This window comes from Hibiscus syriacus, unplaced genomic scaffold (genome assembly GCF_006381635.1).
Source record: "Hibiscus syriacus cultivar Baekdansim isolate YM2019G1 unplaced genomic scaffold, ASM638163v2 tig00003041_pilon, whole genome shotgun sequence".
Lineage (NCBI taxonomy): Eukaryota > Viridiplantae > Streptophyta > Magnoliopsida > Malvales > Malvaceae > Hibiscus > Hibiscus syriacus.
Window position 1 is genome coordinate 7,671,382 of NW_024061960.1, and position 20,943 is coordinate 7,692,324.

A 20,943-nucleotide genomic window follows, 5' to 3' on the forward strand; every position below is an offset into this window, starting at 1 on the left:
TAAGGCCAAAAGTAGTTATCACCACTCCTCTACCATTTCCATATAAAGATACCCGCAGGGTACCTTGGAATTATACTACCAATGTTTCAATGGTAGGAGGATCTATTTCTCTAGAAAAAACAGAAGAGAAAATACAAAGTCTGAGTACCACATCGACGTCTGAAGCAGTGAGCGAGGTCGGTTTCTTTACAAGAAGTGGGAGATGTTACTCTCCCGAAACATCCAATGCTTCAGAACAAGTGAAAGCAAAAGGAAAAGCCATGGCAATACCTCAGAAGGTATTTGAGGATGAATCCCTTCCAGCATTTAATGAGCCTGTGACAGAAAAACAAGCTCAAGAATTTTTGAAATTTTTGAAACATAGTGAGTATAGTGTGGTTGAACAACTACACAAACAACAAGCGAGAATTTCTATTCTTGATCTCTTGATGAATTCAGAAGCACATAGAAATGCTTTGATGAAAATCCTCAATCAAACATTTATCCCCGAAGATATATCCCTCAATAAACTTGACAGAATTGTGGGACATATAGCCGCTGACAATTACATAACGTTCACGGATGATGAAATACCAGAAGGCGGAATGGGGTCAGTAAAAGCTTTGAACATCACAACACATTGTCATGGTCATGTGTTACCAGGAGTATTGATTGACAATGGGTCTGCTCTCAACTTGATGCCTCTAGTCACACTTCAAAGAATGCCTCTGGATCAATCACACATGAAGAGTTATCAGAATGTAGTGCGAGCATTTGATGGTACTCAAAAAGAAGTGCTTGGGAAAATGGAAATACCGTTGTTAATCGGCCCAGTCGTGTACAATATTGACTTTGTGGTGATGGACATCCACCCCACATATAATTGTCTATTAGGGAGGCCATGGATTCATTCAGCAGGAGCCGTTCCTTCTTCATTACATCAGAAATTGAAATTTGTTGTTGATGGACAACTATTATGCGTCAGTGCTGAAGAAGAAATCATTGCGTCTGTAACAAGCGATGTTCCATATATCGACACCAATGATGATGCTCTTGAATGCTCTTTTCGAGCTCTTGAATTTGTAAATGCAACCTTTATTGCAGAAGGAAGCAAAATTCCATATCCCAGATTGTCTGATTGCACCAAGATGACGGTACAACAAACTTTAGGCATCGGAGCTAAAGCTGGGAGAGGTCTAGGAAAGAATCTTCAAGGGATTTCAGTTCCTGTCAGTATAAAGATGAAAAAAGATCGTTTTGGGCTAGGGTTTAAGCCCAATCTTCAGCAAAGGAACAAAGAGATGAAAAGAAAATGTGAAGACAGAAAGGCAAAATTGAAAGGGGGGGAAATCTTTTGGAAACACATGTCTTTCCCACAGTTGAAGACCACATTCAGATCAGGGGGAACAATTAATGTGGAACAGCAGCTTGTTGAAGCCTTTAAAGAAGAAAAGTTGACGAAAGATCAAGACATAGTTGAAGAAGCTATGAATGGATTATTTATCAACATGATCACAAATGACAACAAGACTGGCAAGTACTTGAATAGGATTCGCCCATGTCTTCCTGGAGAAACACTCACCAATTGGACCACTGAAGATCTTCTTATAGTTTTTAATATTAATGCAGTGTAATATTCAGAACTAATCTTTATGTTTAGCTCAAAAATATGAAAACTTTTTGTTATATTGTAAAAGAAATTATGTTAAATATAAGAAATTTTCTTTAAAATTTTCAGATGGCAATCATTCTTTACATTTTCTTACATTTTTACATTTATTTATTTCATAAATTTACTATATTCTTTCGGAAATATGTCCGACTTAAATTTTCAGGTGTCACCGTGTTAATAGCATGTGTATTCCTAAATTTAATCCAGTGATAAATTTAGAGCATCATATATGTCTGGAAGAAATCAATGGTTGTGAGGATGAACTGGAGTGTGATGTTCCTACTGAACTATTAAGATTGGTGGAAAAAGAAGATAAATAAATTCTACCCCACAAAGAAGAGGTTGAGACTGTGAATTTGGGAACAGATGAAGAAATAAAAGAGGTGAAAATTGGTACTACTCTGACAGTCCAGATAAAACAAGAATTGATAAATCTCCTTCAAGAGTTCAAAGATATCTTTGCCTGGACTTATCAAGATATGCCTGGTTTGAGCACAAATATAGTGATACACAAGCTTCCAATCAATCCAGAATATAAACCAGTCCAACAAAAGCTCAGAAGAATGAGGCCAGAAATGTTGTTGCAAATCAAAGAAGAAGTGATGAAACAAATAAATGCAGGTTTCCTACAGGCATCTAAATACCCAGAATGGGTAGCCAACATTGTTCCTGTACCAAAGAAAAATGGGAAAGTTCGAATGTGTGTGGATTACAGAGATCTTAACAAAGCTAGTCCGAAAGATAGTTTTCCCTTACCCCACATAGACACATTGGTGGACAATACTGCAGGACACGCATGGTTTTCATTTATGGATGGATTTTCAGGATATAATCAGATTAAAATGAATCCTGAATACATGGAAAAAACAACATTTATAACCATGTGGGGCACATTCTGTTATAAAGTGATGCCATTTGGATTGAAAAATGCAGGGGCAACATATCAAAGAGCTATGGTAACTTTGTTTCATGACATGATGCACAAAGAGATTGAAGTATATGTAGATGACATGATTGCCAAGTCCAGGACTGAAGAAGAACATATTCAAAATTTGAGAAAGCTTTTCCAGAGATTGAGGAAGTATCAATTAAAGCTCAACCCCGCTAAATGCACTTTTGGGGTAACTTCTGGGAAACTTTTGGGATTTGTAGTCAGCAAAAAAGGAATCGAGATTGATCCAGATAAAGTAAAAGCAATTCAAGATCTTCCACCACCCAATACAAAAAAAGAAGTTCAAGGCTTTTTGGGAAGATTAAATTATATATCTCGGTTAATTTCTCAATTAACTGATAAATGTAATCCAGTGTCAAATTACTTCGAAAGAACAATCCTGAAGTCTGGAATGAAGAATGTCAAGAAACTTTGGATATTATTAAGAATTATTTATCCAATGCCCCATTTTTAGTATCACCAATGCCTGATAGACCATTAATTCTCTACTTGACGGTCTTCGAAAATTCGATGGGATGTGTACTAGGACAGCATGATGAATCGGGAAGGAAAGAAAAAGCTATTTATTATCTGAGTAAGAAATTTACTGATTGTGAAATTCGATATCCACCAATACAAAACTTATGTTGTGCTTTGGTGTGGACTACTCGAAGACTCAGACAATATATGTTATACCATACTACTTGGTTGATATCAAAACTTGATCCTTTGAAATTCTTAATGGAATCACCAGCTTTGACAGGCAGAATGGCTAGATGGCAGATGTTATTATCTGAGTTTGATATTATCTATGTCAACCAAAAAGCGATAAAAGGAAGTGCCATAGCTGATTTTCTGGCCAGTCGTGTATCAAATGATTATCAGCCTTTGAACTTCAATTTTCCTGATGAAGATTTGTTATGCATATCCATGAATGAAGAAGTCAGAACAAATGATGAATTTGCAACTTGGAAGCTTTACTTTGACGGAGCATCTAATACTTTGGGACGAGGAATTGGGGCAGTGTTAATTTCTCCAGAAAATGTTTATTATCCCTTTACAAGTAGACTGGAGTTCTTTTGCACCAATAATATGGCAGAATATGAAGCTTGTGTCATGGGATTGAAAGCAGCTATAGAAAGAAAAATCAAATGTCTCAAGATATATGGAGATTCATCGTTAGTGGTGTATCAATTGAGAGGAGAATGGAAAACAAAAGATCCCAAATTGTTGGAATACCGAAATTTTACCCTCGAATTAGTAAAAGAATTTGAGAAAGTTACCTTCAATTATCTCCCTCGAGAAGAAAAATCAAATGGCAGATGCTTTGGCTACATTAGCTGCTATGTTTCAGGCAACTAAGAAAGTTGATATGATGCCAATCAAAATGCAAGTATATATGAAATTCCTGCACATTGTTATAGTTTGGAAGAAGAGGTAGATGGTAAACCATGGTATCATGATATCCTGCAATATATCAAAAATCAAAGTTATCCACCAAATGCATCGGAAATTGATAAAAGAACCTTGAGAAGAATGGCTGCTGGATATTTTCTTGATGGAGAGATTATGTATAGAAGAAGCAGTGATCAAATGCTATTGAGATGTTTAAATACCAGCGAAGCTCGAAATGTCATTGAAGAAGTACACAGTGGAATATGTGGAACACATGCAAATGGTCTTTCCATGGCCAGAAAAATAATGAGATATGGATATTATTGGGCTACTATGTACACAGATTGCATTGATTATGCAAGGAAATGTCATAAATGCCAGATATATGCAGACAAGATTCATGTACCCCCATCTCCTTTACATGTAATGACAGCACCCTGGCCATTTTCTATGTGGGGAATAGATGTCATTGGGGCAATTACACCAAAAGCATCGAATGGACATTGCTTCATCCTTGTGACAATTGATTATTTTACCAAGTGGGTTGAAGCTGCTTCATATGCCAATATTAAAAGGTCCACAGTCTGCAAGTTCATAAAGAAAGAGATAGTTTGCCGATATGGCCTACCAGAGAGGATCATTACAGACAATGCTCTTAACCTGAATAACAAAATGATGACCGAACTTTGTGCACAGTTTAAGATCAAACATGCAAATTCAGTGGCATATCGTCCAAAGATGAATAGGGCAGTTGAAGCAGCAAATAAGAACATCAAAAGAATCATTACAAAGACCACTGAAACTTACAAAGATTGGCACGAAAAGTTACCTTTTGCTCTATATGCATACCGAACTACTGTTCGAACATCTACTGGGGCAACGCCTTTTTCTTTAGTCTACGGGATGGAAGCAGTCTTACCAATTGAAGTTGAGATTCCATCGTTCCGAATATTAAGAGAAATAAAATTGGATGAATCTGAATGGATCCAAGCTAGATTTGATCAATTGAACCTTATTGAGGAGAAAAGATTGAAAACTATTTGCCATGGACAGATGTATCAGAAATGGATGATGAAGTCTCATGATAAGAAAGTACATCCAAGAGAATTCCAAGAGGGTGATCTAGTACTAAAAAAGATCTTGCCTATACATAAAGATTTCCGTGGGAAATGGATGCCTAATTGGGAAGGGCCATACGTTGTGAAAAAGGCTTTTTCCGGAGGAGCATTGATTTTGGCAGAAATGGATGGAAAAATTCTGAGAAATCCAATAAACTCAGATTCTGTCAAGAAATATTATGTTTGAAGAAAAAAAAATAATAATAAAAAAGAAAAAAAAAGAAAAAAAAGGAAAAAAAAGGGGGTCAAGGTGAAAACCCGTAAAGGGCATCTTGTAACCAAAGGAAGAATTTGAGTTGAAAACCGGAAAAGGCGGCTCAAATGCAGGTTGATATTAGGCATCTGGCAATTGAACTCTCTTAAGATTTTGACAGTTTGGGAGAAACTTCACATCTCCAAGCATTTTGACAACGTTTGAGATCTTCCAGACAAAAGCTTACATCATTACTCTAAATTGTGTCAACTTGATTAATTTCGAAATACTTATGCTTATAATTTGTTGAGACATTTGAATTTTATCATTCTTATGCTTGCCATAACTTTGAATACAATTATATCTATTTCAAGTTCAATTTATTTGAGATTTAATTTATTTTTGGAATTTCAATTTATTCTTTTCTATTGAATTAACATAATTTTGAAATAATGAAAAGATTTCTGAATATCACTTTATGTTAATACTTTTAAATACATGGAATACAAAGTAAGCAAATCATCACCATCTTAAAGCCATGAACATCAAGATTATTACACGGGATGTTACCAACAACAAGGTCGAATCCGCCAAATCTACTCATCAATTGCTCCAAACGATCACCATTCAGTTCTTGCACATCTGTTTTCAAAGATATACTAAGACAGTAGAAGGCAACCTTTGCAGCACTGATTCCAGCAAAAAGAAACAAGACATTGATATCACTGGGAAACATGTCTCTATACAGATCCTTGTATGGTTTTTAAGGAAACCTAGAAGCATTTCCACCTCATCAGGTTCAAGTAGAGCAACTTTATTCCTTCCAACCCATACTAGATTCCATTTTTAGCACTCATCAAGAACATACTTCTGGACACTCGAAGGTGGCTCATTGTCATAAGCTTCAAGAGCCTTACAGATCATTTCTGTCAATTTGGCACTTCCTGTACATGTTTATAAACAGTTCAACTTTGTTCTTGAATCCCATGAAAGCCATCATTTCTTTGTCAATGGAAAAACATCAGCACATGGAGGAAGCAGAATAAGAGAAAATCTGTTATTAATTGGCAGAATTATGAATATAACCCTTTTCAGTGTAGTAGCATGGAAATACTTCGAATCTACAAATTCTGGCTCTACATCAAATAAGTGTTGTGATATCTTAGTCCAAACATTAACTGAAAAATGAATTTGCTCAATAGCATCTTCTGGAAGTGTTCTTTGAGTTATCTGATCTGGTTGGACGGAACCAATCATTGAATTTAGAAGATGAATGTGCTCAATAGCATCTTCTGGAAGTGTTCTTTGAGTTATCTGATCTGGTTGGACGGAACCAATCATTGAATTTAGAAGATGAATGTGCTCAATAGCATCTTCTGGAAGTGTTCTTTGAATTATCTGATTTGGTTTGGTAAAACCAATCATTGAATTTAGAAGATGAATGTGCTCAATAGCATCTTCTGGAAGTATTCTTTGAGTTATTTGATCTGGTTTGGTAAAAATTACAGAACCAATCATTGGAATTAAAAGATGAACTGCATGATCGTCTTCATTAAGAAGTTTCTTTTCAAGCTTCTTTTGCTTATTCCTTTCCCAAAAATCATAACCCAGGGCTATTTGAAGTTTCAGCATCTGAGAATCCCATTTTTGTCAAGTATAACAGTTTATTCTCCTCATCAGAATCAGAATTCAAGATTTCTCTGTATTAGAAGAACTATCGATATCTGTGAAATCATCTTGAAAGGTCATTTCATAATCAGATGAGTTGTTATCAGAATCAACATGTCACATGAAGGCAAGCTTTTCAAGAGCCGATACCATTGAGTTTTATTCTCAAGAGGTTTTGTGACATTATATCTACCTCTACATTTGTCAAAGAGAATAGATTCTCTGATTTGAAGAAGAAAGATTTATTGGGTTTCTACAACTGAAGAAATATTCAGTTCACCAATCTGAAATCAAATAACTTAACAATCATTCATCATATTTAGGCATTTGCAAAAATAGGTGCATTTTCATTCATTCTCATCCATGTTGAATTCTGACAGGAATTTCAAAGATTTTAGCGAAGATTTAAATCCATTATTCAATGGATCAATTTTTCCAGTTCGAGTTCATAATGAGAAGAACTCATCTGAAGAAGGAAGAAGAAGTTCATAATGAGAAGAATTTGTTCAACCTTTTTGCTTAAATCTATCACTTGATGGATTATCTTTTCCAGAGAAAGTTCATAATGAGAAGAACTCATCTGAAGAAGGAAGAAGAAATTCATAATGAGAAGAATTTGTTCAACCTTTTGTTTGAATTCATCACTTGATGGATTAACTTTTCCAGAGAAGGTTCATAATGAGAAGAACTCATCTGAAGAAGGAAGAAGAAGTTCATAATGAGAAGAATTTGTTCAACCTTTTACCTGAGTCCATCATTTGATGGATCAACCTTTACAGAGAAAGTTCATAATGAGAAGAACTCATCTGAAGAAGGAAGAAGAAGTTCATAATGAGAAGAATTTGTTCAACCTTTTACCTGAATTCATCAATTGATGGATTATCTTTTCCAGAGAAGTTCATAATAAGAAGAACTCATATGAAGAAGAAAGAAGAAGTTCATAATAAGAAGAACTCATCTGAAGAAGAAAGAAGAAGTTCATAATAAGAAGAATTTGTTCAACTTTTTGCATAATTCTATCACAGAAGGAGATAGATTAGCATCAACCTTTCTAGAGAAAGTTCATAATGAGAAGAACTCATCAAGAGCTTATTCAACCTTTTGAATGACTCTATCACAGAAAGGAGGTCATCATCATCCCCAGCAGAAAGTTCATAATAAGAAGAACTTATCTGGAGAGAGAGAAGAATTTATTCAATATCTCCATTATGATCAAAGTAAAGTCAAATGGATAAAAAATTTTATTATCTTTTCATCTTTGCCCTATTCTTGTTAACACAAGAATGTGCAAAGAGGGGCAGCTGAAGATATTAATTTTTTTATCCATATTATTATTATTAATATTATTATTATTATTATTATTATTATTACTATTATTATTATTATTATTATTATCATTATTATTATTATTAAATATATTAAATACATAATAATAATTACAGACCAATTACAACTGGACCGGCCCAGTTTCAAACCAACCAGAACCGGTCCAGATCCAACCAGAAACCCTAAATATTTGGGTTTCCAGTTAGGGTTTCCTAACCCTAATTTAACCAGCCGCCTCATCTCACAGCCGTTGGATCTGGCAAGATCCAACGGTCCAGATTGCCCCAGATGGAAACCCTAGGGTCTGATACCCTAGGGACACGCGGCCGCCGTTGCTATCTCGCCGCCTCCGCCGTTGCCACGTCCCAACCGAAGACTCCAGAAGATAGAATACCAGCCGTCCACGCTATGGCTACTCGGTGAGTCACCACTGGTAGTCCGGTGACTCACCGAGACCCCATCTTCGGACCGATCCGACGGCCACACCGGTGGTGGCTATAAAAGCCACCACCCCAACCTGAAAAAAAAAAGGGAAACAGAGAGACACAGAGACAGAAAAAAAAAAGAAAGAAAAAGAAACAACAGAAACAGAGAGAGATACAAAAACTACCAACGATCCCAGTCTACAACAACACAGCAAAAACAAAAACAGAAGGAAAAAGAGAGAAGAGAAGCTTACCAAAGAAGCCTTGACCATCGCCGGAAGCACTAAACATCGCCGGAGAACCGAAAATACCGAAGGTATTTTCATAGATTTACTCTGATTAGGAGTCTTTTTGGGGAAACAAAGGTCGGATTCGGTCTTAGGGTGTTTAGATCTACGTTTTAGGTGAATTTGGGGAATTTCCGACCACCGGAGGCGGTGGTCGGCGGCAGAATTCACGGCGGCAGACGGATGCCGGATTCCCTCCGGTGAGGGAATCTAGAGAGAGGCCAGAGAGAATTCTGGCTCTCTCTCTGCTGGAGAGAGAAAAAAAAAGGAAATGAAATGGCTGGCTTCGGGCCAGCCGATTTGGACCATATATAGTCCTTCCCGAACGACGTTGTTTCGGGAAGGACTATGCGCGTAATTATAAAATAGTTAAAACCCGTCCGCAGTCCTCCGAACTTGTAAACTTTACATTTTAGTCACTAAATTAAATTTATAATATTTTTAATTCAGTCTTCGAATTTTAATTTCTTTTATTTTAGTCCTTCATATTAAAATAATATATTTAGGATAAATTATAGATTTAATCCCTTAATTTTAATAAATAATATTTTAATCCCTAGTTTATATTTTTAATTTATTTGATTCTAATATCCGAATTTTAGATAATTTTATTTTAGTCACCAAATAAATAAAATAAGGAAATAACATATTAAATCCCTATAATTTTGATTAATTATGAATTAGATTTTTAATTTTATTTTATTATAATTTAGTCAGTTATTTATATGTTTTCATTTATTTTATTGTTTTTAAATATATTGTTTTAGTAGTATTTGTATTTTTTATATTGTTAAATATTTTATATTCAAATATATAATAAATAGTAATTTTTAAATATTTATTTTTAATATCGAAGAAAAGGACAGTCTTAATACAACTGGATGTCCTATTCTGATATTTTAAAATTAAAAAGTAAACAATATTATTTAAATTAATATTTATCAATATCAAAGAAAAGAGCTGTCTTAAGGCACCTAGAAGTTCTTTTCGGATATTTTTAAATAAATAAATATTTTTTTATATAATTTTGAAATAATAGAATTATAAATTAAATATATTTTTGAATTTTTAAAATTTTAATAATAGAGACAATTTATAATTAAAAAGTACCAATTTTGGGCGTTGTAGGGGTGTTAATCCTTCCCTAAACGTAACCGACCACGAATCCCTTTTTATTATTAAAAAGAATGAATTTTTGGTTATAAACGCATATCAGTTTATTTTTTTAATTGGAGTTTTATTAAAACTCTTTTAAAAAAATAATTTTTAGGTATTCGACCTACCTGACCCAAAAGGCCGATGGCGACTCCCAAATTATTTTCAAAACCATTTATTCACATCATTTTTCCCGCCAAACAAATAAATTCGTGCCCAGACGAAAACCGGTTACGACAGCTCCACCATCACCACAAATTTAACAAGAACTTCACCTGCTAAGTTAGTAAAAGTATGACCTATTAAATGGGTTTCTTAATAGACCTTTATTCTTTTAATGTAAATCGATTTAAGCTTTCTTAATGTTTAATTAAACTTATGATTATTTTGATATTATAATTATATTTAAAATAATATAAAAAATTAGATGACGTGTTTGGCATCGCTAAATCTGGTAATGATTATGGCAAGCACCAAGCAACCTGTTATGGGGCAGTGAGAATTCTCGTTTTTCTTTCTTTTCCTCGTGTTTTCTATCTTCTAGTTTGATTAATATCCACATGTGCATGCTTAGATGTCGATATGAATGCTGACTATGCATGTTAACATGGAGTGTAAATACATGACATGATATACAAAACATGAACATGTGAATTCATGTACATTATACCTTAATTATGTATCTTCCTAACTCGCAACAGTAAATCACATGTAAAGCTAGTACAACCATAAATATTGAAAAATAAAAGGGAAAACAAATTTGCAGGACAAAAACACGTATACATCGTCATCGTCATCCCCATACACACAAGATTTTATCTGAATTACTAATGCTACCATTAGAAAACAATAGGAAAATGTTGATTGGAAAACTTCCAAAAGTCCTCCAATCTGGCTTGTCAAATCCTGTTTGTCAAATCCTGTCTTCCAGCTTTGTTTCGGGCCCTTGTGTTTCCAATGGAACCTCTCAATCATGTTGAAAATGCCTCTGATTCTCGGAAAATGATGCATAGATGTCAATGATGAATTAAGTAAACAAGAGTGAAATATGAATGTACTTTCATTCGACTTTCCAGGCATAGAGAAACAAGCAGAACCTTGAGGAACCCAATATTGTATTATCAAAATCTCCTGATGCAGAATCGGGTTCCTGATTTGATGGAGGGGATGATGGAATGAAAAGGCCGTGTCTCGGACCCGACCCGAAGAGCCAATCATGATCATCCCAGAAAACTTGTAATCCATTTTTGCCAACATTAATGGACTCATTACCTCTAAATTTCCACTGCAGATGCTTAACATGAACTGCTAGTTTCCCGTCGACTCGTATTTCCAGTACCGGATCGATCCCGTCGGAGTTGCATTCGACCGAGATATCCTGAACGGTTCCTTTGTCGCTAAACTTAACCCTCGTGAACTTCCTCTTGCCAAATATATGTTCCCTCCTGGAGATTAATATTGGGTCACTAAGAGATGGCCTACAACCTGTCTTTCTATAAGCATCTTTCTTTTGATCACCCAAGAGTAGAACGACCTCGTCTTCGCAGACGATGGCGACATAGTAATCCGATCGCGGCTCTGTCTCACCATTGAACTTGGCTGCCTTGAGGTCCCAAACCACATCGACGGTCGTACCGTCCACGATGAAATGTTTGGAGCCTTGTTTTCTCCGGAAATACCATGGCTTGAGCTCAACTTTGCACCTGTAATGCTCATCCCCATCCGGTCCATGAACCGAGACAGAAAGGCCGCGAAGTAAAAGGTTCCTACACCATGTGACGGTAATCAAGCGACACTGGCCGGCAATCTTCGTTCGATACACTGACTTAAAAACTCTCTGCCCCAATCTGCCTACACTGGTCGGCTCATCAGGTTGCATCTGGTGATATCTAGACGAAGAGCAAGCCGGAGTTCCTATTGGATCGTGCATGATTTAATGCTGTAATCAAAGAAAACTAGCTGGTTGAGATATTAGAGGCAGAGGATTAATTTATGATTGTCAACTTGTAAGGAAGAGGGGAAAGAAGAGAGAACAGAGAAATATATGTTATATAAGCAATACAGGATAAGTACTTTTAAGAAGTGTATGCCCCCCCCCTTTTCTTATTGTTCTGAACAAACACACCTTTTTTCAAAGAAACTCGGATGAACCTCGTGGCTATATATTGTTACTTCTAATGATTGCCCTCATGGCTGCCCATATTTCCCCACTCCAAGGTCAGGCCAACTTCAACTGGAAAAGTAATGAAATATTTTCGTAAACTATTCAAATACAATCATTGTGATGAGAAATCAATGTTCATATTGTGTATAGAAGGGAGTGGGATAGAATCTGACTGGTAATGGGATGTGTTATTGCTCACAAATTTCCAGGCTGGGGGTCAATGGGTACGCAGATGTCCATGTGTTTGGCTATATCTGCTGCTACACAGAAGACTGGCTATTGGTTATGAGTGGCGACACCATCTACTCGCCAGGTGAATGCAAGCCAGCAGAAAATGGTCTCTTCGTCTTCAAACTGGGGTTTGCCATTACTTCCCTTTTTCTGCAAGCATGTAAATAGTTGAATTCCATACTATATAACATCTGCTCATTACTTCTCTTATCTTTAATAACCAAACAACACATTCCTCCCGTTATTACAACTATTCACAACTCAACTATCTTCTCATTCCTTTATGTTATTATAGGCTATCAAAATTAAAATAATTGAAGAGTTTTTATATTTTAATAATATAATTTTTGTTCATTGAGCATTATTCTTCTTTTATATTTAAAATTTAAATAATTACGTCTAAAAAATAAAAGAATATAAACATTCAATATAAAGTGTTCGAAACTCATTAAACACATTAAATTATATTCGTCTTATATTAATAAAAATAATAATAATACAATCTCCGAAGCGTACAAGACCAATATTATATGGGAATGCGAGGAACAACACTGAAACGTCGTCGTTTTAAACAGATAATACCTCATCATTTGATTTTGTTGTTATCCACACTAGGTGGTACTCGTTCACTTCCACTACAATGCTTCTCTCTGCAATAACTCCACAATTGCACCTCTCCCCGCCCAACTCCTCCACCAATCAGACCCTTATACGTGCCCCCCTCCTCCCAAACCCCTGCACCTCAGCTCCACCTCCCTCCGCTACATCTCCGCCCCCACCCTCCCCGACAACGATGAATCCCAACCCACCCTCGTCCCCTCCGCCTCCGCCTCCGCCGTCTCAACCGCCATCCGCAGAGCCTCCACCTCTCCCGTCAACTTCACTCACCGAATCGAGAAAAAGACCACCGCAACCACGAATTAATCATGCCTACCCCCGACTTCCAGCGCCTATGCCTCGAACAACTCGACCTCTTTCGCCGAATCGTCGACCCCGACGCCGTTCTCTCCGTTTAAGTCAGGCCGGCCGGTAGCTACGTCATGGACCAGCTAGAGTTACGTCGAGTCACTTCGTATGCGGGTGTAAAAGCCGCCGACATTGTGTTTTTAGTCGGGAATTTCACTGTCTCCGCAGGACTGCCTGCCGCTGAAGCCGCGCTTTCGGGTCAACAGATGGAAGTTGTGGGGGAGCATAGAGCGGTGGTGTTCCCTATGGGGAAGCAACCGTTCGTGGTGGGGTTCTTGGTGGCGGAGCTCCCGGAGATGGATAAGGTGCTGCAGGGGACTGAAAGCGAGGACATGGTTCATTTCCCGACTCCACAGGAAGCTTATGCGTTGTCTTCTCCTTCTCCAGGACCGGGTATGAAAAAGAGGTGGGAAACTCAGTCCCTTGAGAACGAAACTGTGAGGCAAAATGACATATTTACTGTCGACCAGTGATCGAACGCAATCAATATATCTCGTACTTTAGCAGTGGCTTATGTTATGGATCAGGTTAATCACTCGCGGCATATTTGTCTCTTATCTTTCATACTATCAATAATGTATAATAATGCTCTTCTTTCGTACCAATATTCTCCCTTGCTCCGCCATTCCTTGTCCTCTAGTTTTAGAAAGAATGGCGGTTTTTTGCATTAAGAAGCTCATCTCTCTTCATCTGCACTCAGGAGTCGTCGATGAATGTGAAATATTCCACAAACATCATAGTCTCATAGATGTTGGCTGATTTATTCTTTCCTATGTCATTTGGTTGAGGATTCAAGTGACTGCAACTTTTATGTTTCGAAGTCTGGTTTTACTATTGTTGCTTTTTTGTTGGGAAAGATGTATTCTTCTTTTGGTTTTTTAGGAGTGATTATACACCAAGGCAAAAATTTTAATGGAATAGTGTTTTTACGGAATTTGTTTGTAGCAAAATTCTTAGCCTAATTTAGTATTCATTAATTGTTTTCAATGATCGTTGTTTTCTCATTTTGTCAATTTTTTTGGTTATACGTCTAGAACGTCTCTCAACATTTTGCAACTTTTGGTGCATTCCAAGCTATGTAGAAGATTGACATTAACCGTATTTCTTCCACAGAAAGCTATTCTACTACAGCAATCAACATGGCAAAACAATGTCAGAATGGGTGCTCTTGTTGAGCAAGTAAACTGTGTTTCCTGCTGTAGAATGTAGATACATTTTAATTTTTTTTTCTTTTGTTCAAGTTATCATAATTTTTCATCGAACTTTGAAATTTTCTTACATATTCGCGGGCCTCTTTCTAGCATACGGACTTTGAGTAAAATGCTATCCACTCATTTCAAAGAAAATGAGGTTATTTCTTAAACTATCTGAAAAAATGTTTGTCCTACATTTCAGTTTTAAGGGTTTCATGCTACTAATCTTTTGACTCTCATATATTTAATTAACAAAAGCATATTCTTGCAGATTTCTCACGACATTGTTGAAGACATATTGGTGCAAGGTAACCGTATCAAGGACACCCTTCAAGAACTACAAGATGCGGTTCACTTGACAAAGGTAATTATACTCAGATCATATGTATATATACACACATGCAGACTGTCATTGTTTTCTTTTTCTTTTTATTTAAATTTGAAGATTGAAAATTATCTTTGATTTTGTTTGATGTGATACAGTGGTTCTCTGCTACGTCTTTAGGTTTCCCATCTAGTTTCATTCTTGGTATTAAAAGTTGCCTTTTTCTACTCATCTTCACAGTTGTCAATTTGGAACTACAAGCCTGTTATCAAACTTCTCATGGATTTGACTTCTGCAATATATTATTTTTATATGAAGAATGCTACATTTGCACTTGTATTAAGTATTAACTTTCCCATCTGACTTTTCTTTAGGCTAATATAATGTTCTACAATGAAGAATCTTTGAAAAAGATGCGTAATTCAACTCATTCCCAACCCGAGTCGCTGATATCTCAACTATCAGACGATTTCTCCCGAGATAGTTCCAATAGTAGTTCAGAAACCTCTTGTTTACTACCATCTCTAAGTATAACAAGCAAGGATCTCGATATGCCAATGCCACCACTAGCTCTTGCTCCATTACAAGAGGACGGGATCAGGTATGCAATGTCCTTCGAGAAATTACATGAGTCCATCACCTCAGAAAAAGGAAAACTAGAACGGTGCTTAATTATATCAATTACGTTCCAGTTGTAAGACACCTCATTCACTGTTGAAATTTAATTTTAGAAACCATGTAGAAAATTGTTTATGATGCTAATTATTGGAGACTATTGAGATTATAGCCTGAACTTTACTGTAGCCTATGTTGTAGTCTAAAGCTGAATATAGGCTAAACTGTTTATCTTTCCTTTAAATAGCCTTGAGAGTAGATCACTTGGTTGTGTTTCAGTTGAGTGCAATCCGGCCCCATCCCTTTTTGGACCCGCAATATATTTATACTGTTGATTTCATTTAGCAGTATTTTTATTATTATTTTCATTATACTTGTTCTTTTTTGTCAGGAAGTCCTGCAATATTTAGTTGATGTTGTGAAACCTCTCGCTTGTCAGCAGCAACGCATTGTGGAATTAAGTGAACTTTCACAGCCTTTGCAAGTGGCTATAGAAGAACCTGCTTTGCGGCAAGCCTTGAGCAATTTGATAGAGGGTGCATTATTACGTACCCAGGTTGAAATTGTTTCTAACAGTGCACCAGCAGGTGGTGCTTTACTGGTAATAGATGATGACGGACCAGATATGCACTACATGGTATTTTTGGAAATTCTTTTCCTCTGTGATAGCCTTTGTTGCCATCACTATATCTTTTCCGTTGCTAGTTACCCCATCAATACATCTATTCGTTCATTAATGCCTTAGTGTCACTCCAGTTATGTATGAAATGCAAAGTTTGCTAAATGATTTAGGCAAATAATCGACGGTAAGCCTTTTTCTATTATCTCAATATGAGAACAACAGCTATCTAAAGTTTGCTAATTGATTTTCGGAGTAATAGGTTGAGGGGATTTTTTTTCTATAGTAGGGAAACTAAAAGCTTGAAACAGAAATAAATAGGTTTTGCGACCTTAAACCAAACTTCAATTCTTTTTTCCTTATACCCTTCAACGTTTAGATTTAATTAAATTTAGTTTGCAACTTCTGAGAAATATTTTCTTGTTTCCTTAGTACCTTCTGTAGTTCGTGCACCTTCCTTGCTCTTTGGATTATTTATAAGTGGGATTCATGCAACTTATCATAGATTGAGTTTATTTGTTGCCTTATTTCGGATGATGTCATATGTTATATAGTTTCTTGTGACTGCATGAAGATGCCTTTGTGAAATCTGCAAGGTTTATGAGAAGATATTTTGATATGTCCGATAGCATTTATTTTACTTGGTTTTGTGCTTTATCGCATGCTCACCCCAAATGAATTGTTCCGCTGTTATATGTATTTGCAGACACAGATGCATTCCCTCGCACCATTTGGTGCCGAACTCTTCTCTGAAAACACTATTGAAGACAACATGACATGGAATTTTGTCACCGGGCTGACTGTAGCTCGTGAAATACTTGAAAGTTATGGCTGTGTTGTCCGTGTCATTTCACCCCATACCACCGATGCCGCTCTCAGAGCAGGTGGGACTCGTGTAGAACTATGGTTTCCTTCTTTTTCTGCAGTCTCCGACATAAACAACCTTAGTCAAGATGCATAACAAGAAAGAAGGATGGTGTGTTGTTTTGATTGAACTCCTTCATGGTATTCCTGAAAGCTGGGCTTATTTTGGAAGTCCCTGCTCCCTCCAACACATGTATTATTAGTATATGTGAATTTCAGGGAAATTTGTATAGTTCAATTCTGGTGGTGTATACGTATATATCATGAAGAAAAAGAAAATGTTAGTGTATTATGGTGCAGTGTATACATATAATATAATTCTAATTATTGATTATTAAAGTTTGTAATGAAACTGATTGATTTAATCAATTTAATATATATTTATTTTATTTATTTTAAATATATTTATAATAAAGATAAATTGCTTCTAAATTTAATATTTTCAATTTATTAATAAACTCAAATATGTTTTGTATATTTGTTATTTTTAATGATTTGGCATGATAAAATTTAGGTTTTATCAACAAAAAAAATCGATTCTTAAAATAAATTATATATCTTTTTTAGAATAGTTAGATATCTTATTTGAAATACTTGTAGATTAATTTGAAAGATGAAAATAAAAGGCCAAAATTTATAGATTAAGATTAATATTTTCAATTTACTGATAAATCCATGTTCGTTTTTATATAAAATTTTTATTATTAATGATTTTATATCAAATTTGGTTTTATTCATAACATCTAACATGCCTGCATTGGGCAATAATCTCTACGATGAGTGATTAAAAATTCTCAGTTGAACAGAGATGGTTGTGATTTAGTTAGTTAGAACTTAGTTTAAATACTCCCCTTCGCAACCATTAAAAAAAATTCAGTTAAAATCTCTCCTCTCTCTCTCTCTCTAATTGTGAGTTTAATATTTAAGAGTAAAATTCTCATTTTACCTTCCCTAATTGTCAATAAATAAAACCTGCTTTGGGTCTGTCTGGATGAAAGCTGCTACATGTAATGTATACAATCAGTCAGGCAAATCATATTAATTTATAACACAAAGAATCTTTGAGATCCTCTCATTTTTGTCCCAAGGTTTTGCAACGTAAATGATTCGTATGGAAAAATGGCGATTTTTTTCGAAAAATCACATTTTTCTTTAAATATCTATGTGTCAGACACCTTTTGAGATAATATTCTCGATCTAACACCTTTTGCAGAAATGTGAGACCTATACACCGTGCATTAAGTCACGTGTTAAAAGACGCGACCTGTGCACCGCGCCTTAGGTTATGTGTAAAGATTGGGTGTTAGTTTTGTAAATTTTTTTAAATGATATGTAATTAAATTTTCTTAGGGTGATTTTTATGTAAAATCGTCACCTTTTTTATTTATTTTTTGTGTGTGAAAAAAAATTTTACGTTAAAATCTTTAAATATTCTTTTGCAAATTATTTTATAACCCGACAAATTTTGATTTTTACATGAAATTACATAATACATATAATTTAGTATGAGAAAACTTTGAGGGTAAGTAATTTAAAATATAAATAATTGTATAAAATTTTTATAACTAGTATTTCTTTTATAAAATGATGATGATGATAAGAAATATTTTATAATTTAAAAGATTATAAATTTCATATATTTTTGAAAATTTTATTGATTTTTAAAATTAATTATTTAAAAATATAAAAAAATATTAAAATAAACTTTTAATTACAATTGAGAGATCAAATGAATTATTGTTCATTAATTATTATTTTTTAATAACAGTTAATAATGTTTATTCATTTTTAATAAAATTAGAATTTAATATTTATTTTTTATTTTTTAAAATTAATATTAGAAATAATATTTTAAATATATAGGTGATATTTTTTAGCTTTACATTTTTTATTGAATTTTGTTACAAGTTTAGAGAGTAACATAAAAGAAAGGAAAATCTTTAGATTTTCATGTATGTTTTTATACTTTTCTTTTAGAAACATTTTACCATAATTTTTCTTAATTAACTTGAATAATAGAAGAATAAATGATTAATTTGAATTATAACTCATATATTTAAAATTCAATAAAAATACAATAAAAAAATAATTAAAAGAAAATAAAATTCAATAAAAAAGAATGTAAAGATAAAAAATATCACCTATATATTTAAATATTCTTTTTAATATTAATTTTAAAAAATATAAAATAAATATTAAATTCTAATTTTTAAAAATGAATAAACATTATTAACTATTGTTAAAAATAATAATTAATAAAAAATAATTCATTTGATCCCTCAATTGTAATTAAAATTTTATTTTAATATTTTTTTAAATTTTTAAACAATTAATTTTAAAAGTCAATAAATTTTTCAAAAATATATGAAATTTATAATTTTAAAATTATAAAATATTTTTTATTATTATTATCATCATCATTTTGTAAAAGAAATATTAGTTATAAATTTTTTATAAAATTATTCATATTTTAAATTACTTACCCTCAAAGTTTTATTATACTAAATTATACGTATTATGTAATTTCATACAAAAATCGATATTTGTCGAGTTATAAAATAATTTACAAAAGAAAATTTAAAGATTTTAATACAAAAAGTTTTTTTTGCATACACAAAAAAAATTAAAAAAATTGACGTTTTTACACAAAATCACCATAACAAAAATTAGTTACTTAAGCACTATTTTTTTAAAAATTACAAAACTAGCACCTAATCTTTATACGTGACGTAAGGTGCGTTTCATGGGTCACGAATTATCTCACGTGACGTCACATCAACGTAAGACTCGATATATATATCGCGTCTTTCTACAAAATATGTTAGATTAAAAATATTATCTCAAAAAATATCTGACACATAAATATTTAAAAATAATAATTTTTCGAGAAAATCACATCGAAAAATATGTAATTATTGACCTATGCAAACATCAATTCCTGCCACTAAAATAATGATTAAACGAAGTGGAGGTGTCATGTCTTTTAGCCAAACAATCATAAAATAATAGAAACGAAAGCGAACAAGAAAACCTGCAGATGACCATAGACAGAGAGGGACGTTGAGCACAACTCACCGCCACGATTGTGTACACCGAAACAATGCTTTAATATTTTAAGAACTTATCTTTCAAATTTCTATAATTCCTTTTACAGAATGTTTATGCACTAAATTTTATGGTAATTGAAAGATATTGTAGAAAAGCCTAACCCCTGGATTTCTCCTTCACCTGGAATTTACACGGGTTGTTCATCCTCAATCTTACGTGAATTTGAAGAAATGCTTGAAATCAGGCTACGTGGGTTAATGCCCATTGCTTTGCCACTTGTCCCTTATGTTACTGGAATGAAGAAGACGGATTCAACTATGGCTAAATACCAAATTAGAAAAAGAAAAAAATCCTTTGGAAAGGGAAAGGTACACCAATCTATGGCTAAACCAAGGCATGAATTTTTGGGATAAGGCATGGGTCCCAGGTTTTTAATTTTAGGGGACTAGCTGCCCTAAATTGAATTTTGCTCCCGTTACACAGCCGTCGGGTTTGAATGAGTGTAAGGCGTTCAAAAATAATTATGGTTAATTGCATCCATAAGTGTGTAATCTGAGATTTCTGGTTACATTTAAATAAGCGAGATACATTAACTACAAGGATAAATCATTTTTATTACATTAACCACCAAGCATAATAAACTATTATCATGTGTGCTAACAATGAAATTATTTTTCATAAACGACATTATGATAAGCGTTTTATTTATTAATTAAGTTTTAAATTAATCATAAAAATACTTTCCATGATATCACTTGTGATTTTTTTT

General features: G+C 34.2%; 1 protein-coding gene and 1 pseudogene across 1 annotated transcript; one reads left to right on the top strand and one right to left on the bottom strand.

Annotated features, from left to right (window-relative positions):
- Window positions 1-10,818: 10,818 nt before the first annotated feature.
- Window positions 10,819-12,079, bottom strand: LOC120173748. Its single transcript, XM_039180823.1, has 2 exons — window positions 11,198-12,079; window positions 10,819-11,165 (listed from the first exon to the last, which is right to left on the bottom strand). Exon 1 carries the CDS (start codon window positions 12,077-12,079, stop codon window positions 11,210-11,212), a length of 870 nt encoding a protein of 289 aa, XP_039036754.1. The 3' UTR covers window positions 10,819-11,165; window positions 11,198-11,209.
- A 1,462-nt stretch (window positions 12,080-13,541) lies between these two features.
- On the top strand, window positions 13,542-17,379 carry LOC120170980 (annotated as a pseudogene).
- The last annotated feature ends 3,564 nt before the right edge of the window (window positions 17,380-20,943 follow it).

Coding starts and splice junctions, on each gene's coding strand:
- LOC120173748 (XM_039180823.1), bottom strand. CDS start 12,079: ATGCACGATCCAATAGGAACTCCGGCTTGCTCTTCGTCTAGATATCAC.